The following is a 21,816-nucleotide window of genomic DNA, read 5'->3' as shown; positions in this document are numbered from 1 at the left end:
CTACGCAGATTCGCGATGGAAGAAGCAAGGGATCCACCAAGGTGAGGTCACAGAGTACATGTAAATCCCCCTTTTACTTTATCTCTTTATTTCCGCGGTGTACCGTGTCCGCGGGGAAGAACTTCCTCGTTTGGTATTCATGCAAGTTCGTTCCAAACGAAAAATAACTCGGTCAATCATAATTCCTATCGCAGCGAAAAACAAACTGGCCCTAAAAGGAACGAGGAACAACGTCCCGCGAGATGTCATCTAGACCGACAAATCGTCTCTGTTACTGCGCCTCGAGCGACTCGAGAAACCGCAAGAAGGACCGATTTACTTACCAACAAGCTCCTGCCCGTCTTCGAACTTGAACGTCGAGAAACCGATGATTAGCTGAGAGAGGATGATAAGCGAGACTCTGCCTCGCATCTCTGGTATGGTAATTAGCGCGATCGAGGTGGAACACGGGTGGCTCAGAGAGCAATCTGCTTGGCGTGCAGCCTCAGACTAAACTGAAGGCAAGCAAACTAATAGGATGTGGTGAACAAGAGCAGAAAGACTTGCAGAGAGATTCATACCTGATCTTCCTGTCCAAGGAATCTCATCAGTCGAGGATGCTGCGTGTTGCCAGTGTCTGTGTACGTGAAATGTATTTGTAACTTACTTATTCCGTAAACCGGAACCAATGAGTGGCTTGGAACCTTGTCAAAGACGATGTTTCTGTATGATATTTGAGATCTGATGGAATCTGAATGATGGTGAGTAGAATTTTTGTGGTAGAAAGGTGTTTCGGTGGATAATGGATGGTGGTGTTTCGGTTTGGAACTTGGATTTGGTGGGGTTATACAAGACCACTCGATTAGCTCGATGAAATGAATTTGAGTTTGTCAAGTAAAATATTGGTGGTGGTCGAGAAGTTTTGGGTAGTTTGAAGTAGATTTGATGCCTGAAAGTAGTACAAGACCGCTTCACTAGTTTCTGAAAATGAGTTTGAATTTTTCAATGTTTTTAATTTATGCTTAAGTACGTATTACAAAGTTAAAAGATTGGATTGTATCAGTAGACACTGTGAATAGAAGCTGAAAACGAGTGCACTATTTAATGTTCTTGAAAAGTAGAAACTTATGGGTTCAGAAAAAAAAAATTGAAAAAATAGATAAAATTATGTAGTGGAAATTATCTTCTTGTAGAACATAGTAACACCATTGTATTGTCTAACATACACTCTGTATATTTTAAAACAACTTGCAAAGTAGAAGATGAAATTCATGGACAGACACAACGTAGGTGCTAATCGAACCCACATGGGCTTTGAAAATAAATCCCTTCCTGAAACGCGTCTCTTGGGGAAGCGCGACGAACAGAGATAAAAGTTCGTCCATCATTCGATTATCCATAATGTACCTTAGATTAATCGAAGCTGCTATAAAAGTTGGTGTTGGTCCGCTACGTTTGGGTATCATAAAAGGATTCGTCGAAGGAGATACAAGACTCACAATGCTCGTCGAAATTCTTTACTTCACTTTTACACTGATAACGCGCTTGAGACCTTTTGGAAGGACGTTATCCTCCGACAACCGTCTTTTATTTAGATTTCTAGATCGCCGTCCATTGCATTAACTGGTCACGGTGTCGACTCTTTGTGTAAAATACATTTGTACAGAATGTGAATAAATAAAAGAGGATTTTGTTAATTTTTACACCGCTGGTTCGTTCCTCCACAATGCATCGTGCAAAATTACATATAATAAAAACCGTCGTTTAGGACACAATTAAATACACGTGAGAGCAATTTCAAGAAAATAACAGCAACGAGTATGTGACATAAAAATATAATAAAACCTTGATTAACTGGACTTTTAGTACACTGACACTGATACTGGAAACTGATACTGAAACTGATACTGGTTTCATGATGGTATAACGAAAAACCAAAATTAGGTATCTACTGGCCACTACAATTCTGGGTCTATTCTTGGATCGATTAATCCAACTCCTGCTGTTTTTATCCACACCTGCTCCTCGATCCAGTCCAGGTAAGAGTACACTGAGGTGTAAACACCTGGAGTAGCGGATCCACATCCCGATCCAAAAGATGTAACACCGATCACACTATCGCCAGATTTGGCCAACATCAACATTGGCCCTCCACTGTCACCCTGACAGGCATCTGATCTTCTAGAACTGTTATTGTCTCTTGCACAAAACATAGTGTCGTCGATCCCGTGCGGCAATCTGAACGATTGATTGTAGTATTTTCTGCATTCCTCTATGTCCACGAGACTGTAATTCGAGAAAGTAGAGATTTGAATTAGAAACAAGAGACATCAATGAAAGGTTGAGTTTATTGAAGTATTTAATTTTGTCTTTTAAAAATCTGCATACTTTCAGTAAGGTTCGTACAACAGTATCTCGATTAATAGAGGCGAAATTATAAGTAGACTGCAAATTTTGATGTATTTATGGAAATTTTAATTTTGATCAAAATTATAAGTAAAGTACAATTATTCACCAGAGTGCGTTCCAAGCTTAAGTCTCGTGTTCAACTAGTTAATCGAAGTTCTGTTGCAATCATAAAAAAATATACTCTACCTAAGGCTAGGCGTTCTCATCAACTTATCTGAGGTGTTTTCAGCGACGCCAGTAGTTCCCCATCCAACTGCCACCAAAGACGTGTTCGATGTCATACTGAGGCTATTCACAGGTTTAGTTTCGAGACAGATAGGCTTAGCACTGTTAGACATCTGTACCTTTGTCTTTAGTTTAATGATAGCCACATCATAATACATTGAGTGACGCCTATATTCTGGATGAAAAATTATATCACTTATTGGAATACGCTGCACATTGGACGCAGTGCTTTTTATGTCTACGTCCCCAAGACGAACCTGCAATGATTCACAATATTTGCAATTTTTTACACCTATAATGTTTTACATTCTTTTTCAGTGTTATTCAATAGAACTCACTTCGATGGGAACAGAGTTCTGTATATTATTTACACAATGCGCAGCTGTTAATACATGTTCAGAGGATATCAGGCTACCACCACAAGTATATTTGAGTGACGATGAATTAGTATCCGTATTAGTATCTTTGTATCCTAAAGCCACCGCGTAAGGAAACTCGTCGACCTTAGCTTCGGTACCGCCGAATATGTGAAACAACACATCTTTCTCTTGCTTTTCAATTCGTTTTTCCTTTTTTTTGTACTCCTGGCAAACTGAATAAAGAAGAATAACAGTTTTCAACAATCTCTGAAGTGAAGAAGATCTATGTCCTTTTAAATGTCTGACAGATGTAAATACTCGAGCAGTTGCATATGTTTTATTAAACGCGCATCTTGCTCGTTTCACGTCTGAACCTACTATCAAGGGAAGGTCGGATATTTTAATTTTATATGGAACATGCAGATGAGCTGTATCTCGGATGATTGATGCTTCCAGAGTCATGATATATCATCGGTAAATCTCTCTGGGGCTAGTCTTCACGTCTCATGTTTCAATTGAGGTGAACCTATTAATTTTTCTAAACGCTTTCCTTTGAATACATTAAAACTCCACTTAAATATAGCGTTCAGCGTTCTTTGTAAATGCTTTTCAAGTTCAACGCTCGTTGCAAGGTTCAATCTTCGTCTTGACGAATGAGAAGAAAAAGTGTTACTATGCAAATGCATTTATTCTTGAATCTCCCTTTTTGAGGCATTTGGGTAACAAGTGAAATGCATTCCCTCGCTACGTTTCACGGAAAATGAGAGACCTGAATTCTAAAGAAGTTTTTAAATTTGTAATGTAGTAGATGGAACGACACTATACCACTTGATAACGTTGGAGTTACCAGAGCAGTAAAAATAACTGGTTTGACTATTTTCTGTACACGATCTTCATATATACTTTTATCTTAGTTAAATATTAAGACTAAAAAGTGTATAAATATTCCGTTTTTTAGAAATTATATAACTTTGATCACTGTTAAAAAAGACAAATATGTGTTAACTTGAGTAGTTCAAGTGTCAATTAAGTCACTAACTTCCCAAAAGAGCTGTTTCTTTTATTTATTTGAAATAGAAAAAGTGAAGCATCAATCAAGTGCTTTGGCTGTATGAAAAAGTGCTTTGGCTGTGTTAAAAAATTGTAAAAGTACAGTGAATCATTTCGACGTGTGAATGGCTCAATTATAAGACTCCGTTAGTGAATCATGAGTCTGCAAGGATTTAAGGTCATCAGATCTCGAAAGTAGAAACCGTTCTCGGCGTTTCCGCCTAATCAATTTTAGTTATTAATGATGACACCCGTTATTCAATGTGCTGTATTGCGCGTGTTTTCTACGCAAATCGTCATGACTCATACGGCAGCGTGAATTTTCTGTGTTCCATACAATCAACACAATTATGTCATGCGAATAACTGTAAACTTTCACCTTACTATCGTTATAATTTTCTTCAATTATCAGCTTTGAAACAGGCATCTCCACAACAAATGCAACGAAATAAAAGAAACGTCGAAAGGTGACTCTTTCGCGATAGTTCGATATGGACATTACTAAAAGACCATCCTCTTAATATAGCCATTCAAAAGTAATGTTTTATTCATTATGTATCTTGGAATGATACTTCACGACATTAGTGCCAAAGCAGGTAACTCAATGCAGGAGATGGTATATTAAATATTCTCTATTATATCTGACAACTGCCACAAAACTTTATCTATGACTGTGAGGAAAACCCACCTATGTCACATTTTCCAGAAATTCGAGGTGAAGACTAAACAGAGATGTAGAATATAAAACTCATCTTTGCTCTCTAAGAATAAAGAGCATTAAAAAAATTGTTCACTTAAAAATAAAGGTCCAAGAAGACACAAGTCCATAAAACAGTATGAAAGTTGAAAATCGAAATACCAATATCTCGAAAGCAAAAATTTGTGACTTAAAGCATTTCACAGATGTAGCCAAGTGCTTGGTATTTCAACTCATAACATTGTTCTCTAGTAATCGACCAGCAACGAAAAAGAAACGTACCAATTTCGGCAGCTCGCGGCAGAGCCTCCACCTTAGGACAGCAAACGATTTCCATCGGTCCATCCCACCCACACCTTCCCGTAGATCCCGCGTTCCTCCTGCCCTTCAGGACCTCCTCCAACCTGGAAGGACAGTCAGTGAGCTTCTTGCAGACTCCATCGTCGCCGTTCTCCATAACACACTCGTTTCCCACTGCGACACCCAAAAGAATAGATGACTCAGTATACTCGACAACTTTATCATAGTAGGGCGTCTATGGTCTCTATCATATCCACAAACTTCAAACCACGCGAACAATTTCTGGCAAACACGTCTACGCAAACTCTACAGAAGAGCAAATGATCCGACAAAATGACGTCACAAAGCACACATATACACTTTCTTTCTTATTTTCACTGGGAAGACTTTCGTCGTTTGACATTCATGCAAGTTATCTCCTAAAAATACACCAGTCGATCGTAATTCCTGTTTTAGTGTGAAACTATCCGAAAAAGGAACGAGAAGCAATGTCCTGAGAGATGTCATCCCCGATGGAAGATCAGTCTCTGTTAGTGCGCCTCGAGTGGCTCGTGAAACCGCGAAAAGGATCGATTTAATTACCATCGAGCTGCGCGTTGACGTCGCCTACAACCACAAAGGAACCGATGATTAGGTGGGAGAAGACGATAAGCGAGACTTTGCCTCGCATCCCTGGTATGGTAATTAGCGCGATCAAGGTGGAAGACTGTGAGAGCTATCCGCGTGGCGTACAGCTCGGGACTGAACTGACGATGAACAGGCTGAAGTGATGTGGTGAATCAGAAGGGAAAGACTCGTAGGAAGATTCATGCTCGAGCCCCCTGTCGAAGGAGCCTTATCGTAAGAGGATATCGGCGACGCTGAGTGTGTCTATGTACGTGTTACATGCCCAGTGTTTCCTTGTGTCGCAAACCGGATCCGATTGGCAACTTGCAATCGCGTTGCAGGCGATGCTTCTATAGGTGTTGTTTTAAAGATGGAATGTGACGAATAAGTTAAGTGGCCCAGTTGATGACCTTGTTCTGGTACCTGGACAATGACTAATTTTATTTCATTTTCAGCTTCAATTTTAATGTACCTAATGGGAAATGTAAAATAGTGTATTTAGGTACTGCGAGGCAATTTATGTGTTGGGATATGTGGGAACTTTTAGGCTACTCGGTTACTGGGAGATTTGAGGATTTGACATTTTATGAGTGTGGGTATTGTCACATTTGGCTTATAGAGGCTTGGATTTTAGAGGTAGCTGAGGTGTTTTGATGGATAGTGAGGTTTCTAATTATTTGTTTTCATGTAGTTGTATAAGTCCACATCACTTGCTTTCGAAAGGGACTTTGAGTTTGCCTAATTTTGGTGCTTAAAGAGTACACGGAGTAAGGAGATCACTGACGGTCTGACCACTAACTGTCTATTTCCCCTTTCCTCGTTTACCTCTCATATATCTAAAAATGAACTTCGGCACACTCATCCTCGCTTAACATTCAAAGTCAATCTTCTCAAAAATGAAGCATAATTTCATAAAATTTCATTCTACATTTTTTCATGCAAAATCACCTTCCAATAGGAGTGATAGAACTCTGAATTGAAATAAAATAAAAACTACGAAAGAGAATTTGGTATGCATTATATTATTTTGAAGCATATTCAATACATAATTGTATAAATACAATTGGATCGATTAATCCACCTATGATAATGAAGTCAACTCTTTTATCACGCAGTTAATGCGTTTTGTGTTATACGAATATGGTGTTACATGCTGTCCAAGACGTCTTATATCGAAACCATGTTATCAGAGGGTTCAGTATATTGGATCGAATAGTTCAAGTTATACTGGATTTGGCCACACTTGCTCCTCGATCCAGTCTAGATAAGAGTACACCGCCGCGTACACATCTGGAACATCGGTACCACATCCTTTTCCAAAAGATGTAATACCAACCAAAGTATCACCAGTTTCGGTCGACAACACCAATGGTCCTCCACTCTCATACGGACAGTTACCTGTCCCGATAGCATCAGTGTCTATCGCGCAAATCATGGCGTCGTCGATTCCGTGTGGTAATGTGATAGATTCATTGTAGTATGCGCTGCATTTCTCTCTACTCACGAAACTGTAATTAGAGAAAGCAGAAATTTGAATTTAGTTGATATTATATGAAAAAGTGAGAATGGAACAGTTTGAAGAAATACAAGTTATTAAAAATTTGTTTTCTTGAAATATTCCCTTTAAGTCTACAATTTTATGTCAAAACCTTTTTTCGACTGGTTAATCAAAGTTTTATTGCAATTACCAAAAAATACACTGTACCTAAGCCTAGTCATTACCAACAACTTGTTCGCTTTCTCTTCGTAGAAGTCCATCCATCCCCTTCCAATTACCACCAAAGGCGTCCTTGGTGTCATGGTGAAGCTATGCAAAGGTTTAGTTGGAAGACAAACAGGCGTAAAGCTGTCAGAGACCTTTGTCATCAGCTTAATGATAGCCACATCATAATACCTTGAGGAAGACCTATATTTTGGATGCACAATTATATTATTTATAGGAATACGTTGCACATTAGACGCAGTGCTTCCTATGCTTACGTTTCCAAGATGAACCTGCAATGATTCACAGTATTTGGAATTTTTTACACCCATAATGTTTTACATTCTTTTCAAGTGTTTTACAATAGAACTCACTTCCGTGGGAACATCGCCCTGCATATTATTTACACAATGCGCAGTTGTTAACACATGTTCAGAGGATATCAGGCTACCACCACAGGTATGTGCAAACGACGATGAATTAGCATCGGTATCAGTGGTTTTGTGTCCTATAGCCACCGCATAAGGAAAGTCTCCAGGCTCAACTTCAACACCACTGCGTAAAGACGATGCAACTTTTGGTTGTTCTCTGGGTTTTGTTTCATTCCTTTTGTACTTCTTGCAAGCTGAACAAACGATAACAATTGCGTTCAATACTTTCGGCTAAAGAGAAGAAGATCGATGTACTTTTAAATGTCTGATAGAAGAAAGTACTCGAGCAGATGTATATGTTTTATTAACTATTCTTCAACTCGCCGATTCAATTGCCTGAAGAAAAACGTACCAGCTTCTGCAGGTCGCTGCAAAATCTCCCTCGCGTGACGCGTAGGACAGCAAACGATCTCTATCGGTCCATCCCACGCGCACCCTCCCTTTGATCCAGCATGTCTGTTGTCCTTCAAGTCCTCCTCCGCCCTGGGAGGACAATGAATGATCTTCTTGCAGATTCCTGGATAGCCATTTTCCAACAGACACTGGCTTCCTTCTACAACACCCAAGGGTACCAAAGATTCATTACATGGAACAACTTTCTTACAGAGTACAGTCTACAGTCTCTAATATTTCCAGAAACTCCGAACCACGCAAACAATTTCCAGAGAACTCATCTACGCAGATTCGCGATGGAAGAAGCAAGGGATCCACCAAGGTGAGGTCACAGAGTACATGTAAATCCCCCTTTTACTTTATCTCTTTATTTCCGCGGTGTACCGCGTCCACGGGGAAGAACTTCCTCGTTTGGCATTCATGCAAGTTCGCTCCGAACGAAAAATAACTCGGTCAATCATAATTCCTGTCGCAGCCGAAAACAAACTGGCCATAAAAGGAACGAGGAACAACGTCCCGCGAGATGTCATCCAGACCGAGAGATCGTCTCTGTTACTGCGCCTCGAGCGACTCGAGGAACCGCGAGAAGGACCGATTTACTTACCAACAAGCTCCTGCTTGTCTTCGAGCTTGAACGTCGAGAAACCGATGATTAGCTGAGAGAGGATGATAAGCGAGACTCTGCCTCGCATCTCTGGTATGGTAATTAGCGCGATCGAGGTGGAACACGGGTGGCTCAGAGAGCAATCTGCTTGACGTGCAGCTTCAGACTAAACTGAAGGCGAGCAAACTGATAGGATGTGGTGAACAAAAGCAGAAAGACTTGCAGAGAGATTCTTGCCTGATTTTCCTGTCGAAGGAATCTTATCAGTCGAGGATATCGGTGATGCTGCGTGTGGCCAGTGTCTGTGTACGTGAAACGTATTTGTAACTTACGTATTCCGTAAACCGGATGCAATGATCAATTTGGAACCTCGTCGCAGACGATGTTTCTGTATGATATTTGGGAACTGATGGAATCTGGGTGATGGTGAGTAGAATTTTTGTGGTAGAAAGGTGTTTCGGTGGATAGAGGTTTTGGGTGACTTAAGGTCGATTTGGAACTCGGACTTGGTGGAATTATACAAGACCACTCGATTAGCTCGAGGAAATGAATTTCAGTTTGTCAAGTAGAATATTGGTGGTGGTCGAGAAGTTTTGGGTAGTTTGAAGTAGATTTGATGCCTGGAAGTAGTACAAGACCGCTTCACTAGTTTCTGAAAATGAGTTTGAATTTTTCAATGTTTTTAATTTATGCTTAAGTACGTATTACAAAGTTAAAAGATTGGATTGTATCAGTAGATACTGTGAATAGAGGCTGAAAAAGAGTGCAATATTTAGTGTTCTTGAAAAGTAGAAACTTCTTATAGAACATACTAACACCATTGTATCGTTTAACTTTGATACACTCTGTATATTCTAAAACAACTTGCAAAGTAGAAAATGAAATTCATGGACAGACACTACGTAGGTGCTAATCGGACCAAATTTCGTAGTATTCGGGAATGATCTCCGCGAGAATTGTCATGTTCAAGGTGAAATATGGTCATCAATCGTCATTAACTCGATGCTGACGACTGTCGTACTATTAATTGAGATAATTGACTCGCAGACGAATATCGAATCATTCAACAATTGATCTCGACTTGGACAATATCCTTATACAATCTTAAGTTACAGGAAACTATCAGAGTCTTATAATAGACCTTGACGAAATCATCGAATGAATATTCTTCCAATAGTTCTTGGTATCATAACAATTGACTTTTGCATTTCTTCAAATATTTTAAAAGAAATGATTAAATTACTCGAGAAGGTAAAAGCCTTATTTTTAAAAATGTGAAAAGTTTTTTATTATTAAATTAATAAATTCAACAAACTCAAACTATTAATCTCTGTAAATTTAAAAAATTAATTGAAATTCACGTCAGTTAGAACAGCTAGTAGGCTCAAAACTCATTGTCACAGATCTAATCTTTCGAGCATAAAAAATGCAAATGGAAAATGCAAAACTAGCGCGTAAAATGGGAAGTCGGGTCATCGTTGGATGACCATGAACGATAAGTATTTATTCTCGCAACAAAAGCCATGTGTATAGAAGTTTGTTTCCTCAATCCTTTCTCCTTGGCGAGTTTTCTTTCACTGAGAACTGAGAACTAAAGTTCACGAATCTAAAATTGAATTCCTCTGGTCGGCTCTCTTTGGAAGTGGCTTTCCACAGAATTATCTGTTTGTCTCTCTGCCTTCTGTATTACTCAGAGCTTATTTCTCAGTAGTTCCAGTTTAAAGTCTCAGTTACGACGCCTCTGTTTCCACGGGATATTCGCTTATAAAATCGTACACTAATTCGTTCGAGGGTTTCCCATAAAAATAGATTTCCAGAGTCGTTGCCTGTACGACATTGACCCGAATAGTTTCTTTAAAATGCATCCGAATAAAAATAACCGAGATTTCTCGAGATATATTAGCAATGAAGAACTTTACGCGCGTATTAAGATTATCGTCGAAACTTTATTTAATCTCTTGGATACTGAACCAAGACATCATCCGAAGAAAATTATATGAAGATAAAAATAAGTATTGTTCGAAGGAGCAAGTGGAATTCCTCTGAATCATTTTATTGTTCAGGTGTAAACAAGTGAGCATTTTATTTCATATTCGAATAAATATCTCTTCAAATTTATTTATCCCAAATTTCCATAAATGCATAAAAATTCACAGTTCTGTCGCTTATTTGACTAACTGTACGAGTGGTACAAAGTTTAGAATATTATTATCTCATAAATTGAGCAATATATTCTGTATTATTTATTCACGGTATACTTTACTTATACTTTAGACACACACAAAATACAGAATCTCAAGCTCAACATTCCTCGTCATTCAAAAGCCAATAATTATTCCAATTACCACAAACTGAAATAACATTTCTTAAGTAATCCTCCAAATATAAAAACACAACTTTTTACTCCTCGCACGGAGTAATTGCTGACTATGTCTTCTGCATACTAGCACGCAACGTCGATCATTATCAAACAGCTTACTACAGCGCCTCGTTAATTATCCTCAGTTCAAGAAGCCATCGATAAATCAAGAGCGACGCGCACGCGAAAGCCACAGCCGATTTCTGGTAGCAAACTCTGCGACATATCCTTCGTGCACTTTTCACCTTCGAGAAGCAAATGGAACGGGCACCGTTATTCCCCGATAGCTTCCAGAGACATGCATTCATTACATCCGCGTGCATACACACGCGCGTGAATCGTGCATTTTGCTCGTAAAAACGTTTCAGGCTCGATCAAAAGAGCAAGAATCGGCGGGAAAAGGGAAAAATGACAAGGTGGCGCGGCAGTGGAATAAGGACAGTCAGACACAGACAGAAAGAGGCGCACAAGGGGGACAGGAGAGAAAGAGAGAGAAGGAGAGCCGTTTTATAAGCCTTCGCGTTCAGTCTGCCCGCGGCGTTCGTGCCGCTCGTATTCCGGTTGCTTCCTCGAGCTTTTATTGTTTTCCACGGTCCTCGTTTTCTGCAGTCACCATCGTAGATAAAGGATTAAAAGGCGAGACAGGAGTCCCGCGAGACACGTGGCTGCTCGGTGGAAGAAAGCAGAGCCTCGACGACGATTGTTCGCGGCTGCCCTGCTCTCTGTTCCATTCTATGTTGCACACTAGTGGCCTGCGTAGACAGAGCTCGATGCCTGGGTAAGAGGACAATTTTATTCTAAGAAGTCGTTCAGCGTCCCGACGAACGTGAGTCAAATTTCGCGAGGAGACGGCGGGAAACCCCTGTGTCTCGGCACCAGCATTCCGCAAGGCCGCTGCACGAGTGAAAGTTGATACCGCGTTGCTTAATAGGAATATCGAAATGTGATCGTAACGCAGCCACGGATGCACCTGATCGATCTGAATTCGAAGCGGGAGACGTCCAGCCCGCGCTGCAGAGGACGCGTTTCCGGTACCGACGGACGCGCGGAACATTTTAAGCGCGCGAAATCTTAGAAATATTTAATGTCGTTAACGACTAAGTGGATTCGCTGTCTGGGATGATATTATGGACGAGTGGGGAACTGAGGGGGCTAAAGTGAAATCTAGGGGAAGGAAATGCATTTGGGAGATTGCGATTTTTTTTAACTTTCAGTTGTGGTGCCAAAATATATGCCTTATAGTTCTTGCAGAAAGAATCGAGCAATTTCTTTGAAAATAATAGAATTACTTTGACAAAGATTTAATTTTAGTTTACCTACTTTGAGTTGTGGCGCCAGAGGGAATAACCTTAGAGAAGATTTTTATAGAAAATATTCAAAACCAGAGTAATTGTAGTTTCATTTTCATTTGACTCAAGTAAAGTTTGCTCTAAATTAAAATTTTTCCTATATTCAATACATAGACATTCTCAAAATTTGTATTTTGAGTCAATGAATTGAAAAATAGTACCTACAAGTCCCAACGTGTAGGTCCGTGCATTTTACATACCTATCTGGATCCCAAAGCCAGAGTGCATTAAGTCCACTTTTTTCCCTCGCAACGATACACTTTAAGTCTGGAGTCCAGTTATAGTCCTCAGACTACTTAAAAATGGCTAATTCTTCATGTATTATTCTTCAACTTATCGATCCAACTCTACAATCGAAGAACTCATACCAAAAACAACCCAATCAATTTTTATCCTCTTCTAAGAAAGCGAAAAAATACTCCTTAATTCTACAATACACATATTATTTAATTTCCATAACAATTCTAAATCTCGTTTCTGGTCCCCAGAACGTGTTCTCGCTAGAATCACAAAATTCGACAAGCCCTGTCTCTGTTATTACCTCTTCAATTTGAAACGTCCCCACAGCAGCGAACGTACTTATTTCAAGCGCTCAACACGTGCGTTCACTGTTCCCTGAAGTTTTTAATTTTGCGCCAAGGTGATAAACACGGGCCCTCGATCGCAGAAGTTTCGTTTACGTGAACATTTGTGCCGCGGTAATTAATTGAGACAAGCCGATTCGCGAGCAACTGTCAGCGTTACGTCTTAATGAATTAACGCGATGCTTAAGAACATATGCTGCCGTTTAATGTGCCGTGAACGTTTACTATGTCGCAGGCAAGGACGAGCCAATTTATCGCCTCAATGATATGATCGCCGTGCTAGATTGGATACGCTGCACAGTTCTAATTAGCTATCCGCGTAATGTATGCGGATTGTTTATCTGGCCCGACGGAAAACGCGTGCATTAAAACCGAAGCCAAGTCCGATCGGTTAATTAAAACGTTCTGGTTAACGTTCTGGTTCATTAGACGCGGGTCGACGGGTCCGTCGTCCCCGTCAGAGCCGTCGATACGACGTTACGTAATAATCTTTTTAACGACTCGCTGCCACCGATCAACTTTCGCGGGCGTTTCGTGAACTTGCGTGCAGGGGCAAATTAGATTCGTAGGATGTAATCGCCGAGTCCGTGGCTCGACTGAAATCTGAATTCCAATCGTCTAATCTTCCTTATTGGTCGCTGCAGCGGCGAGGACGTCCTGGTGTCGCTGTCGAACGATTTAGACGGGTAAACAGAGCTGGAGAGGAATACTGAGTGGGAATATTTTTAATAACTGATAGAAGAGCGTCGACAAATGGGTGAGCCCGCGAGAGCGCCTCAGAAGAAGCCTGAAACGGTCCAATCGAGAGGCTCTGACGATTCTACGTGTTTGACTGTGGCTAATTACGTGGAAGTTGAGAATCTTAGCCTGCCAAAAGTCCCGAAGAGGAAGCTGTCAGTGTTTTATAAATCCTTCGACGTGATCGCGAGGAATCAGGGAGAGTTGAGTGAGTTTCGGCGGACCTCTAGTAGCCCCTCTGTTCGTATTGAGAGGACGCCGGAAGTGGAATCGAGGGGGGAGGAGATCTACCAGCAGACGAGCCCCTGCAGGAAGGGTTTGGTTAATAATTATCGTTTGCTGATCGAGAGTGGAAAATTTTTGAGTAGTTCCTCGCCTGATAGACTCACCAGTGAGGTTCCATTGGACGGCGCGCAATTTCCAACGAAGGTTGCGCCCCAGTCTTCAGCAGCTCTGAAACTACCCCAGGTCCGAGAGAGTAAAAGTGTTGATGACTATTCCTCGAGTGGGAGTCAGACTGGATCGAATAGTGGCGAGAATGGAGAGTTTAAGGTAAGCATTAGGCGTGGAATTTAAATTGGATGAAATTACATAGCTGTCTGCTCGAGGGAATTATCTAGATGTTTGTTAGAGAGCTCCTAACAGACAAAGTGTGCAGAAATAGAATACAGAAATAGAAATAGAAACAGAAATAGGAATAGAATACAGAAATAGAAACAGGAATAGTAACAAAATAGAAGGTTTTTTAGAGTGACTATATGGTGACTATACAGTGACTATAAGAGGTGACTACAAGAAGTGACTATACAGTGACTATAGGAAGTGACTATACAGTGACTATAGGAAGTGACTATACAGTGACTATAAGAGGTGACTATAAGAGGTGACTGTAAGAGGTGACTGTAAGAGGTGACTATAAAGGGTACAGTGACTACAATAAATTTTTATTCAGCAGAAGCTATGAATAAGAGAAAAACTACTAGTATACTTAGTCCCTATGTCTGTGCCTTCAGATTAAAATCATTTATTTAAATAAGAGAACTTTTATAGATAAATTGAAAACTGATTGTGTATTTTTTTAAGTGTATTTATTCACTGGGTTGAAGAAAAAAATATTACATTTATACCAAAAATTCTTTTCTTTATAAATGATTTGAATCCACAAGGACAGACACCCTATGCAAGTCTAACTTGGACAAATTCCAAGATATGGGGATATAACAGCGACCCCATAACGAAGGAACACTGTACTCATTATTCACAGGCCTAAATGAACAAGTATTTCACTAAAACCGATTCAAAAATAGCAGCCACTTGACAGGGGCATAACCCGGGGTCACGAAGTGTCGGAAACAGAGACACTAAACGTTAAGTAACAATTTGTCGAATTTATGGGGACCTCTAAAGTTAGATTCCAACGCTGGACCGTTATAGAGTTAAAAATAATTTCCTCGCGAAAATAACGATTTCTATTTCCAATCAGGATGCTGACGAGCGTGTCTCTACGGAGTCATTGAAACCCAGCAAGCTTTGCCTCCTGACCAGCGCCAAGACATCCGCCAGTGAAGAGTCAGAAAATGGTCAGACGTCCTCGCAGACGCTACCGAAAGTGCGGGCTAAGTCGACGAGCGCGATTCTACGCAAAGGTGAACTTAATTAGTTCTCAGTCTTACAAATTTCACAACAATTTTCCCTCCGTTAAACCTCGATAAAGCAGCAGAATTTGCAGAAAAATTCTAGGACACCCTGTATAATAAATGTATATTGTTAGAGATCTAATCCCCTGGTTCGCAGATCTGGTTAGGATCAAAGATTCGCCAAATCCCCGCCCGTTTGCGAACTCATCGAGTGCTAGTCTCCAAGGAAGGTACACATCAGTCGATCCCGAAATGTCGAGTCAGAAGGATAGCTCGATCGGTTCTGACAGCAAGGAAGATCGATTGCAGCGTGGCGCGAACGTAGAAAGAAGCGTGGAGCTGAAGGGTAACATTCCCTTGCGGCCCTCCTCTTTTTCGAACGGTGGACTTCCGACGAAAGTGGATTCAAGCGGAAGTGCTTTAGAGAAGACGGGAGACCTCGTGGGATGTCATTCGAAGCAAGAGAAGCGACAAGTTGGTAATCCTTTTAAAAGCAGATTTTTTTTTAATAAAGATAGTGACAAAGTAGGAAAGGATTATTGAAGAAAATCGTGACTATGTTATGGATCAATGTATATCAGAAGGATAGTGCTGAATTTAATTTCAAAAATTTCTGAGCGCTATCACGTTCGCGTTTCAATTGAAAAATAGTGAAGAGAATGTATTATCGCTAACAAAATTTACCTACTTATTTTTTTGCCAGAGCAAAAGTCTGATAAAAATATCGTCGAAAATCATTGTGAAAATTACCTTGACCCATATACGGGTCATAGGACACTGAACGTGTTAATGTCTCACCCTTGAGAAGGTGATCTCAGTTTTTTCGTAATTCTGATCACTTTGGTAATCAAATCACAAATTTAAGCTCCTTATAATAGTAACAAAAAAACTTAATTTCCAAATAGCTCAATCTACCTTAAAAGAATTCAAAAATACTTGCATATCAGTAGATCCTCTAGATCATCAAATACTCTAAATATTATACTATGATATATGCATCCATTTCAATCGCGATGTGTCTGGCGATCTATTTCGTTCGATAGGAAAAATAATATTTGCTCTGGGAACCATGCAAACGTCCGAAATATATTACTGGGAAATTTGAAATAAAGCCACAGACTGCTAAGACTTCCTTTCAGCTTCGATCGCGTAATGAGATATTTATAGTCCAAGACGTTGAAAAGCTGTGCACGTAGGAAAAAGAAAATATTCATTGAGATACGCTTAGGACAACTCGAATCTAACAACAATATTATTCAGAGACTGTTCGCTGCGAGGAGATCCTTATCCGAGGGCGACAGCAAGCGTTACCAACTTGTCAGGCACAGCTGCGGATGTTCCAAGTGGAAAAAGTCGCCTACTGAACAGGAAAAAGTTATTGCTTTCCCATGTTTCGAGGATCTTCAACTACAGTCCATGGGATTATCTACTTCCCAAGACACGGACACTCTATTCAGGTGAGAAAAATGTATGAAACACAGAAAATACGCAAGGTACAAGTTATAAAAATTAATAGGGTGTTTGAGGGGTGAAAATGCTTCATAATAAGAATTAAGAATTGGTTCTCTAAACAATTAGTTCTCTAACAATTAAAAATAATAATACAGATTTAAAGAAAGAAGAAAGAAAAAATAGTACAGTATGACCTCGATTAATCGGCTTTTATTTAATAAATTTTTTTCTTGCAGAGAAAATATACCAGAAAACGAGCTGGAGCGCAAGTACCTCGCATTTTCGATAGGACTCAGCACAGACAGGATCACATTACAACGAAGGATGTCCTTCTCCCGTCGCAATCGAGACCTGGCTGAACGAAATCTAATGAGCGAAATTCAGCAAATGTACGAAGACATAGAGGTAAGTGTGCATTTTATTAAATTGCAACCTGAATAGGACTCACCTTTTGGAAATAAAAATAGGAGCTATCGCCACTGTGCACGGACAGCGAGTCGATAGAAAAGGTCGAAAAGGTTCGACATAGGCTGGACATGGTGATGCGATGTGCTCATAAGGTTTCTTGCGCGGCTGAGACTCTTGGAGCAATGTGTCAAGAGCAGAAGGTTTCCAGGGCAATCTTCTTTGCTGATAAGTATCTTCAGACACTGCGTTTAAGGTGTGAGAATTTGACCAGCGAAATCGCTGAAGCAAAGTAAGAGAATATCCTACTTTAAATGATTGAAAAGCTTATAATTTAAACAAAAAATGGAATACTAATTATATTACTGATTTTAGGCGAGTTTTATTAGAAAACAATATCGTGATGGAAGAAACCACAGAACTGGGCGATGATTTACCTAAAATAAGATACAAGAATGGATTGTCCTCCAATAATCGAACAATGGTTGGCCACTTTTCTTAGAACTTGCATTAATAAAATTACATACGGTTATGTAACATATGTTTTATAGAATCATTTTTATTCTACATAATCAGTAATTTTCCTCGTTGATAAATTTCTTCTTCATTTATTTTATTTATAGATAGCTAGAAGAAGAGCGAGCATCGCAACTATTCCACGACCTTTGACCTCGCAAGACATAATAAAGGCAATGGTTTTCATCTTATTTCTTATTTGCTTTTTTTCGCTTAATTTAAAATCTAATATGCTACTTGAATATTCATTTTTAGGATGGCCCCAGACCTTTAAATTCTAGTTATGGTAAAATTATAAGGAGGCCATCGTTGTGCTCCGAAGTGCCGAGATGGGAATATGAAAAACCCAACCGAACAGAGTTCGTAATATAATTTGCAGTTTAATATAAAGAGATGTGAATTTCTTATGAAAATAGAAAATATAGAAGCTAATTTTTATGCATTGCAGCAGTTTCAATAGCATAGTTGAGTTACGACACATCTTCGAGCAGATGGAATCGAGGAGGAACTCTGTTGAAGAAAACAATAATCTGCCGAGAAACAATCAAAATAGTAATAGTGATACTGTAAATATTACTAATAACGTGGATGAAGCAGATCGATTAAGCAATCAACCGAACTTTTTCCTAGAGTCTAATGTTACTAAAAACGTTGAGAAACAATTCAAATTATGGTAATTGCTCGTTTCAGTTACGATAAAAATAAAAATCGAATGATTATAGAGATGAAGAATATTTGAAAAGTATTTAATATTCGTCGAATTTTGTTTCAGTTCACGAACTGCTGAGTCTCTACAAATATTTAGAGATTTCAAGGAATGGCAACAAATACTAAGGTACGCATTGATGTTCCTCATTGGATTTTATATAAAACACATTATTTCGTCAAACACGAGCGTGATGGATCACTCAAACTCAGCTTAGAGTAAAGAAATTTTACGGTGAAATTGAAAAACTGATTTTTCCTGTTACAATATCCCAGTATTAAATATTTGCCCAGTCTGTAACAATATCTGCGAGAACAAAATAATAAAAGACCTAATTTACAAATATATCAACATTTAATTTATTTTTTCTTTTAGTATGTTACAAATTGTCTACCGTTCCGATACACACGAGCGAATTATTTTTATTGTAATAACGTAAAGAAAGAATACTCGAGCAGTAGGTTGAGTATATTTGCGGCGATTCCGTTTCAGGTACTACATTTGACGAATTGCTGAAACAGGAAACAGTTAAAATAGAACACTGCGATGAATTCTGTCGATGTGTACCATTAAAAATTACCTATTGATAGTCTTGATATAATCATGCGTAGGCCATAAACGAACGATACCATCCAAACTTCCGCTAGCAATGTACTGACCGTCAAAACTCCAATCCAAATACATAATCGTGTCTTCGTGGCCCTTGAGTTCAGTTAGTAATGCATTGGTAGCCAAATCCCAAATACAGATGGACTTATCATCACCTAGGAAAACAATACTAGTAATATAAGTTCGTGTTATAAATATGTTGTTTATTATTTAATGTATCATTAAAACAAGTCATATTACCGGCAGCTGCCAAATACTTTCCATCTGGACTAAAGGCTAAACTATAAATCGTTGACTGTGCACCAATGTATACTCTTAATAAATTTCCATCATCTTTATCCCACAATCTGACAGTCTTATCAGCGGACCCTGTTGCTAAATATCGAGCATTTGGGTGGAATTTTACACACTGCAAGAGAAGACAACATAAACATTTTCAGAGAAACATTGTAAGAAAAAATATGAACTTATTCTGTTTCATTTTTATTTGTCAACGTACATTTATATCTAAAAAATGACCAGCAAATATTCGCAGTGGAAATATCCTATCTAAAGACCATAATTTGGCAGTTCTGTCGTGAGAACCAGTTGCCACGTACAAATTAAATACACTGAGATCCATGCACCATATAGGATAACTGTGGCCACTGTAACAGAAGGTATAAAAAATAGAGTTATGAGAATTTTGTCTATATATTTACTGCCACTGATGTAGAATAAGTATTCATACCTATAAATGGCAGCACATGTGTAATCATTAAGTCTCCACGCCCTCATGTCATTATCACTAGATACAGAAAGTAGAATTTCTGATTCTGGAATAAACCTTAAATCATGAACTATATCTGTGTGTCCTCTAAGTATCACTGCCCCTCCTTCAGTCCTTAAATTGTTCAAACTTAAGCCTAATGTGACCAATCATTATGCATTACTTAATAATTAGAGAACTTACATCCTGTCAGTAGTTTCATAAAACTTATCTAAAAATGGAGTATCAGAAGCAAATGGAAAGGAAAGTCCTTCATACTTTGGCTTAATTAATACTGTTTCGTTTATACCCCACAGTCTAATCTCTGTAGTACTAAATCCTACTGCTAATTTATCCATATTTGGTGGAATATTCGCACTACTCGCACTGAAACAATAAAAATGTTATTTAACACGTGTCTTACTATATAACAGACAGAATTATTTTGTCATACACGCAAAATATAAAATTATATTCGTATGTAATTACTTTTCAACAGCATTATTCACTGCAAATATTCGTAAAGGTTGATGCGCGTTATTTCGTATTAATCTTATTGCTTCTTGCAGTTCTCGCATTTCACGATCGGCTCCAGTACCTGACGGTTGTTCCACGTATCCATTAATTACTAACTCGCAACGCGGACCCGTTTCCTCACATCCTTCCATGTCTGTTTCAGGCACATCCATTTTTTTAATTATTGTCACATGTGTATTTATTATCTAAACAACAAAATTACAATGTTATGAATTATCCATCTTTAGTAATGGTAATTTTATTTACATACACACAAACCTGCATTAATATAATGTGTCCATGCTTTGAGAGAAATTGTTGAAGACATAAATGAGCAATATCGGACATGTCCACCTTATACTTTCTAGTTCTGAATGAATTTACCAAAGGTCTCAATTCAATGTCTTGCACAGAAAACACGCTAGACAATTCTTCCAAAAAGTCTTTCTCTGTCTCACTGTTAAATTCATTCTGATGAGACTTTAAAAACTGAATCGCTGCTTGTCTGTTACCAGCGTGTAGCATTTCTAGATACAAGTGACAAAATACAGGGTATAAAAGCCCTTTTAATTCCATTTTCAACTTATCATTGAGTGCAATATTTACCCACATCTTTAATCTGGAAAGAATTTGTACACAGCTTAAAGGAAGGAAGAGATATAAAAGCTTAAATGAAAGAGTAGACATACCGTTGATACGCTTGATCTGCAGCTGCAACATCAATGCTAATAGCACTGAAAATGACAGAATTATCTTGGGATGTAGCAGAAGCAGCAGTCGCATTCAAAGTCATTTCATCGCTGGTTCGGCAATGCATTTGATTACTTTTGCAAAAAACGTCACTTGTCTGTAATTCATTCCCATGAGTAACGAAAGGTTATGTCATGTTTATTATTTATATGCTGGTTATAACTAAATATTTGTAGTAAATAGAAAAACGTAACCTGCCTGATAGTGACGTCGTTTTAAATACGACTCAATTGTTGCATTAATTAATTCACTCTTTAATCGTTTCATCTTTTCCAAATCTCACGTTGGTTATATTTGAATCTTTTAAAAGGCTCGATCATGCGAACGACGTCAAATAATAAAAATCATTGAAAGTATATTGTTTTAACAATTATTTAAAGACCGAATGATATGTGGACATTATTGATAGTTCGTAAAAAATTAATAAAAAGGACACTGGATAAACGTTTAAACGTTTCCATCAATGAAATAAACCGAATTCAATGAAACTTCAACCGGTAATATTCGGTATACTGTTTTCGTCACTAATTTTTTTTCTTCGCTAAACTTTCATGGTTTGTATTTTTATATAGCCTTAATTGCAACATATAAATCTATAAACAAATAGTTGGCGCCTCTCAAGCATTCTGAAAACATAGACACCAGTGGAGGCAAAAGGTGATAACCCTTTTCCCTAGAAAAACATTGGTTCT

General features: G+C 38.8%; 3 protein-coding genes across 8 annotated transcripts; 1 reads left to right on the top strand and 2 right to left on the bottom strand.

The window, feature by feature from the left end:
* Positions 1–1,127: 1,127 nt before the first annotated feature.
* LOC143186276 (transmembrane protease serine 9-like) lies at positions 1,128–9,390 on the bottom strand. Its single transcript, XM_076389850.1, has 21 exons — positions 9,088–9,390; positions 8,756–9,001; positions 8,111–8,311; positions 7,702–7,952; positions 7,331–7,620; positions 6,854–7,133; positions 6,776–6,791; positions 6,687–6,706; positions 6,574–6,618; positions 6,451–6,461; positions 6,340–6,363; positions 6,232–6,294; positions 5,898–6,097; positions 5,752–5,853; positions 5,602–5,691; positions 5,372–5,546; positions 5,288–5,325; positions 5,002–5,193; positions 2,952–3,205; positions 2,575–2,870; positions 1,128–2,265 (listed from the first exon to the last, which is right to left on the bottom strand). The coding sequence occupies exons 2-21, from the start codon at positions 8,841–8,843 to the stop codon at positions 1,938–1,940; spliced, it is 2,964 nt and encodes a 987-aa protein (XP_076245965.1). The 5' UTR covers positions 8,844–9,001; positions 9,088–9,390; the 3' UTR covers positions 1,128–1,937.
* Positions 9,391–11,354: 1,964 nt separating this feature from the next.
* Positions 11,355–18,846, top strand: LOC143185757 (uncharacterized). 4 transcript variants are annotated; one of them, XM_076388997.1, is made up of 12 exons: positions 11,355–11,892; positions 13,692–14,337; positions 15,269–15,431; positions 15,580–15,896; positions 16,683–16,879; positions 17,111–17,279; positions 17,342–17,571; positions 17,655–17,763; positions 17,903–17,968; positions 18,051–18,154; positions 18,247–18,468; positions 18,568–18,846. In XM_076388997.1, the coding sequence occupies exons 2-12, from the start codon at positions 13,801–13,803 to the stop codon at positions 18,716–18,718; spliced, it is 2,265 nt and encodes a 754-aa protein (XP_076245112.1). In that variant the 5' UTR covers positions 11,355–11,892; positions 13,692–13,800; the 3' UTR covers positions 18,719–18,846. The 4 variants fall into 4 exon arrangements, with proteins under 4 accessions (XP_076245112.1, XP_076245110.1, XP_076245109.1 ...); XM_076388995.1 differs by having other exon boundaries at positions 18,244–18,468; XM_076388994.1 differs by having other exon boundaries at positions 17,903–17,974.
* Wda (will decrease acetylation) lies at positions 18,837–21,744 on the bottom strand. 3 transcript variants are annotated; one of them, XM_076388999.1, is made up of 10 exons: positions 21,323–21,744; positions 21,064–21,221; positions 20,654–20,993; positions 20,348–20,580; positions 20,063–20,245; positions 19,841–19,993; positions 19,610–19,757; positions 19,351–19,519; positions 19,082–19,265; positions 18,837–19,013 (listed from the first exon to the last, which is right to left on the bottom strand). In XM_076388999.1, the coding sequence occupies exons 1-10, from the start codon at positions 21,389–21,391 to the stop codon at positions 18,881–18,883; spliced, it is 1,770 nt and encodes a 589-aa protein (XP_076245114.1). In that variant the 5' UTR covers positions 21,392–21,744; the 3' UTR covers positions 18,837–18,880. The 3 variants fall into 3 exon arrangements, with proteins under 3 accessions (XP_076245114.1, XP_076245115.1, XP_076245116.1); XM_076389000.1 differs by having other exon boundaries at positions 21,319–21,742; XM_076389001.1 differs by having other exon boundaries at positions 20,654–20,986; positions 21,319–21,741.
* Between the last annotated feature and the right edge of the window lie 72 nt (positions 21,745–21,816).

Source organism: Calliopsis andreniformis, chromosome 12, assembly GCF_051401765.1.
Source record: "Calliopsis andreniformis isolate RMS-2024a chromosome 12, iyCalAndr_principal, whole genome shotgun sequence".
NCBI classification, from domain to species: domain Eukaryota; kingdom Metazoa; phylum Arthropoda; class Insecta; order Hymenoptera; family Andrenidae; genus Calliopsis; species Calliopsis andreniformis.
The sequence above is the reverse complement of the archived record's forward strand: the minus strand, read 5'-3'. Positions and strand labels throughout refer to the sequence as shown.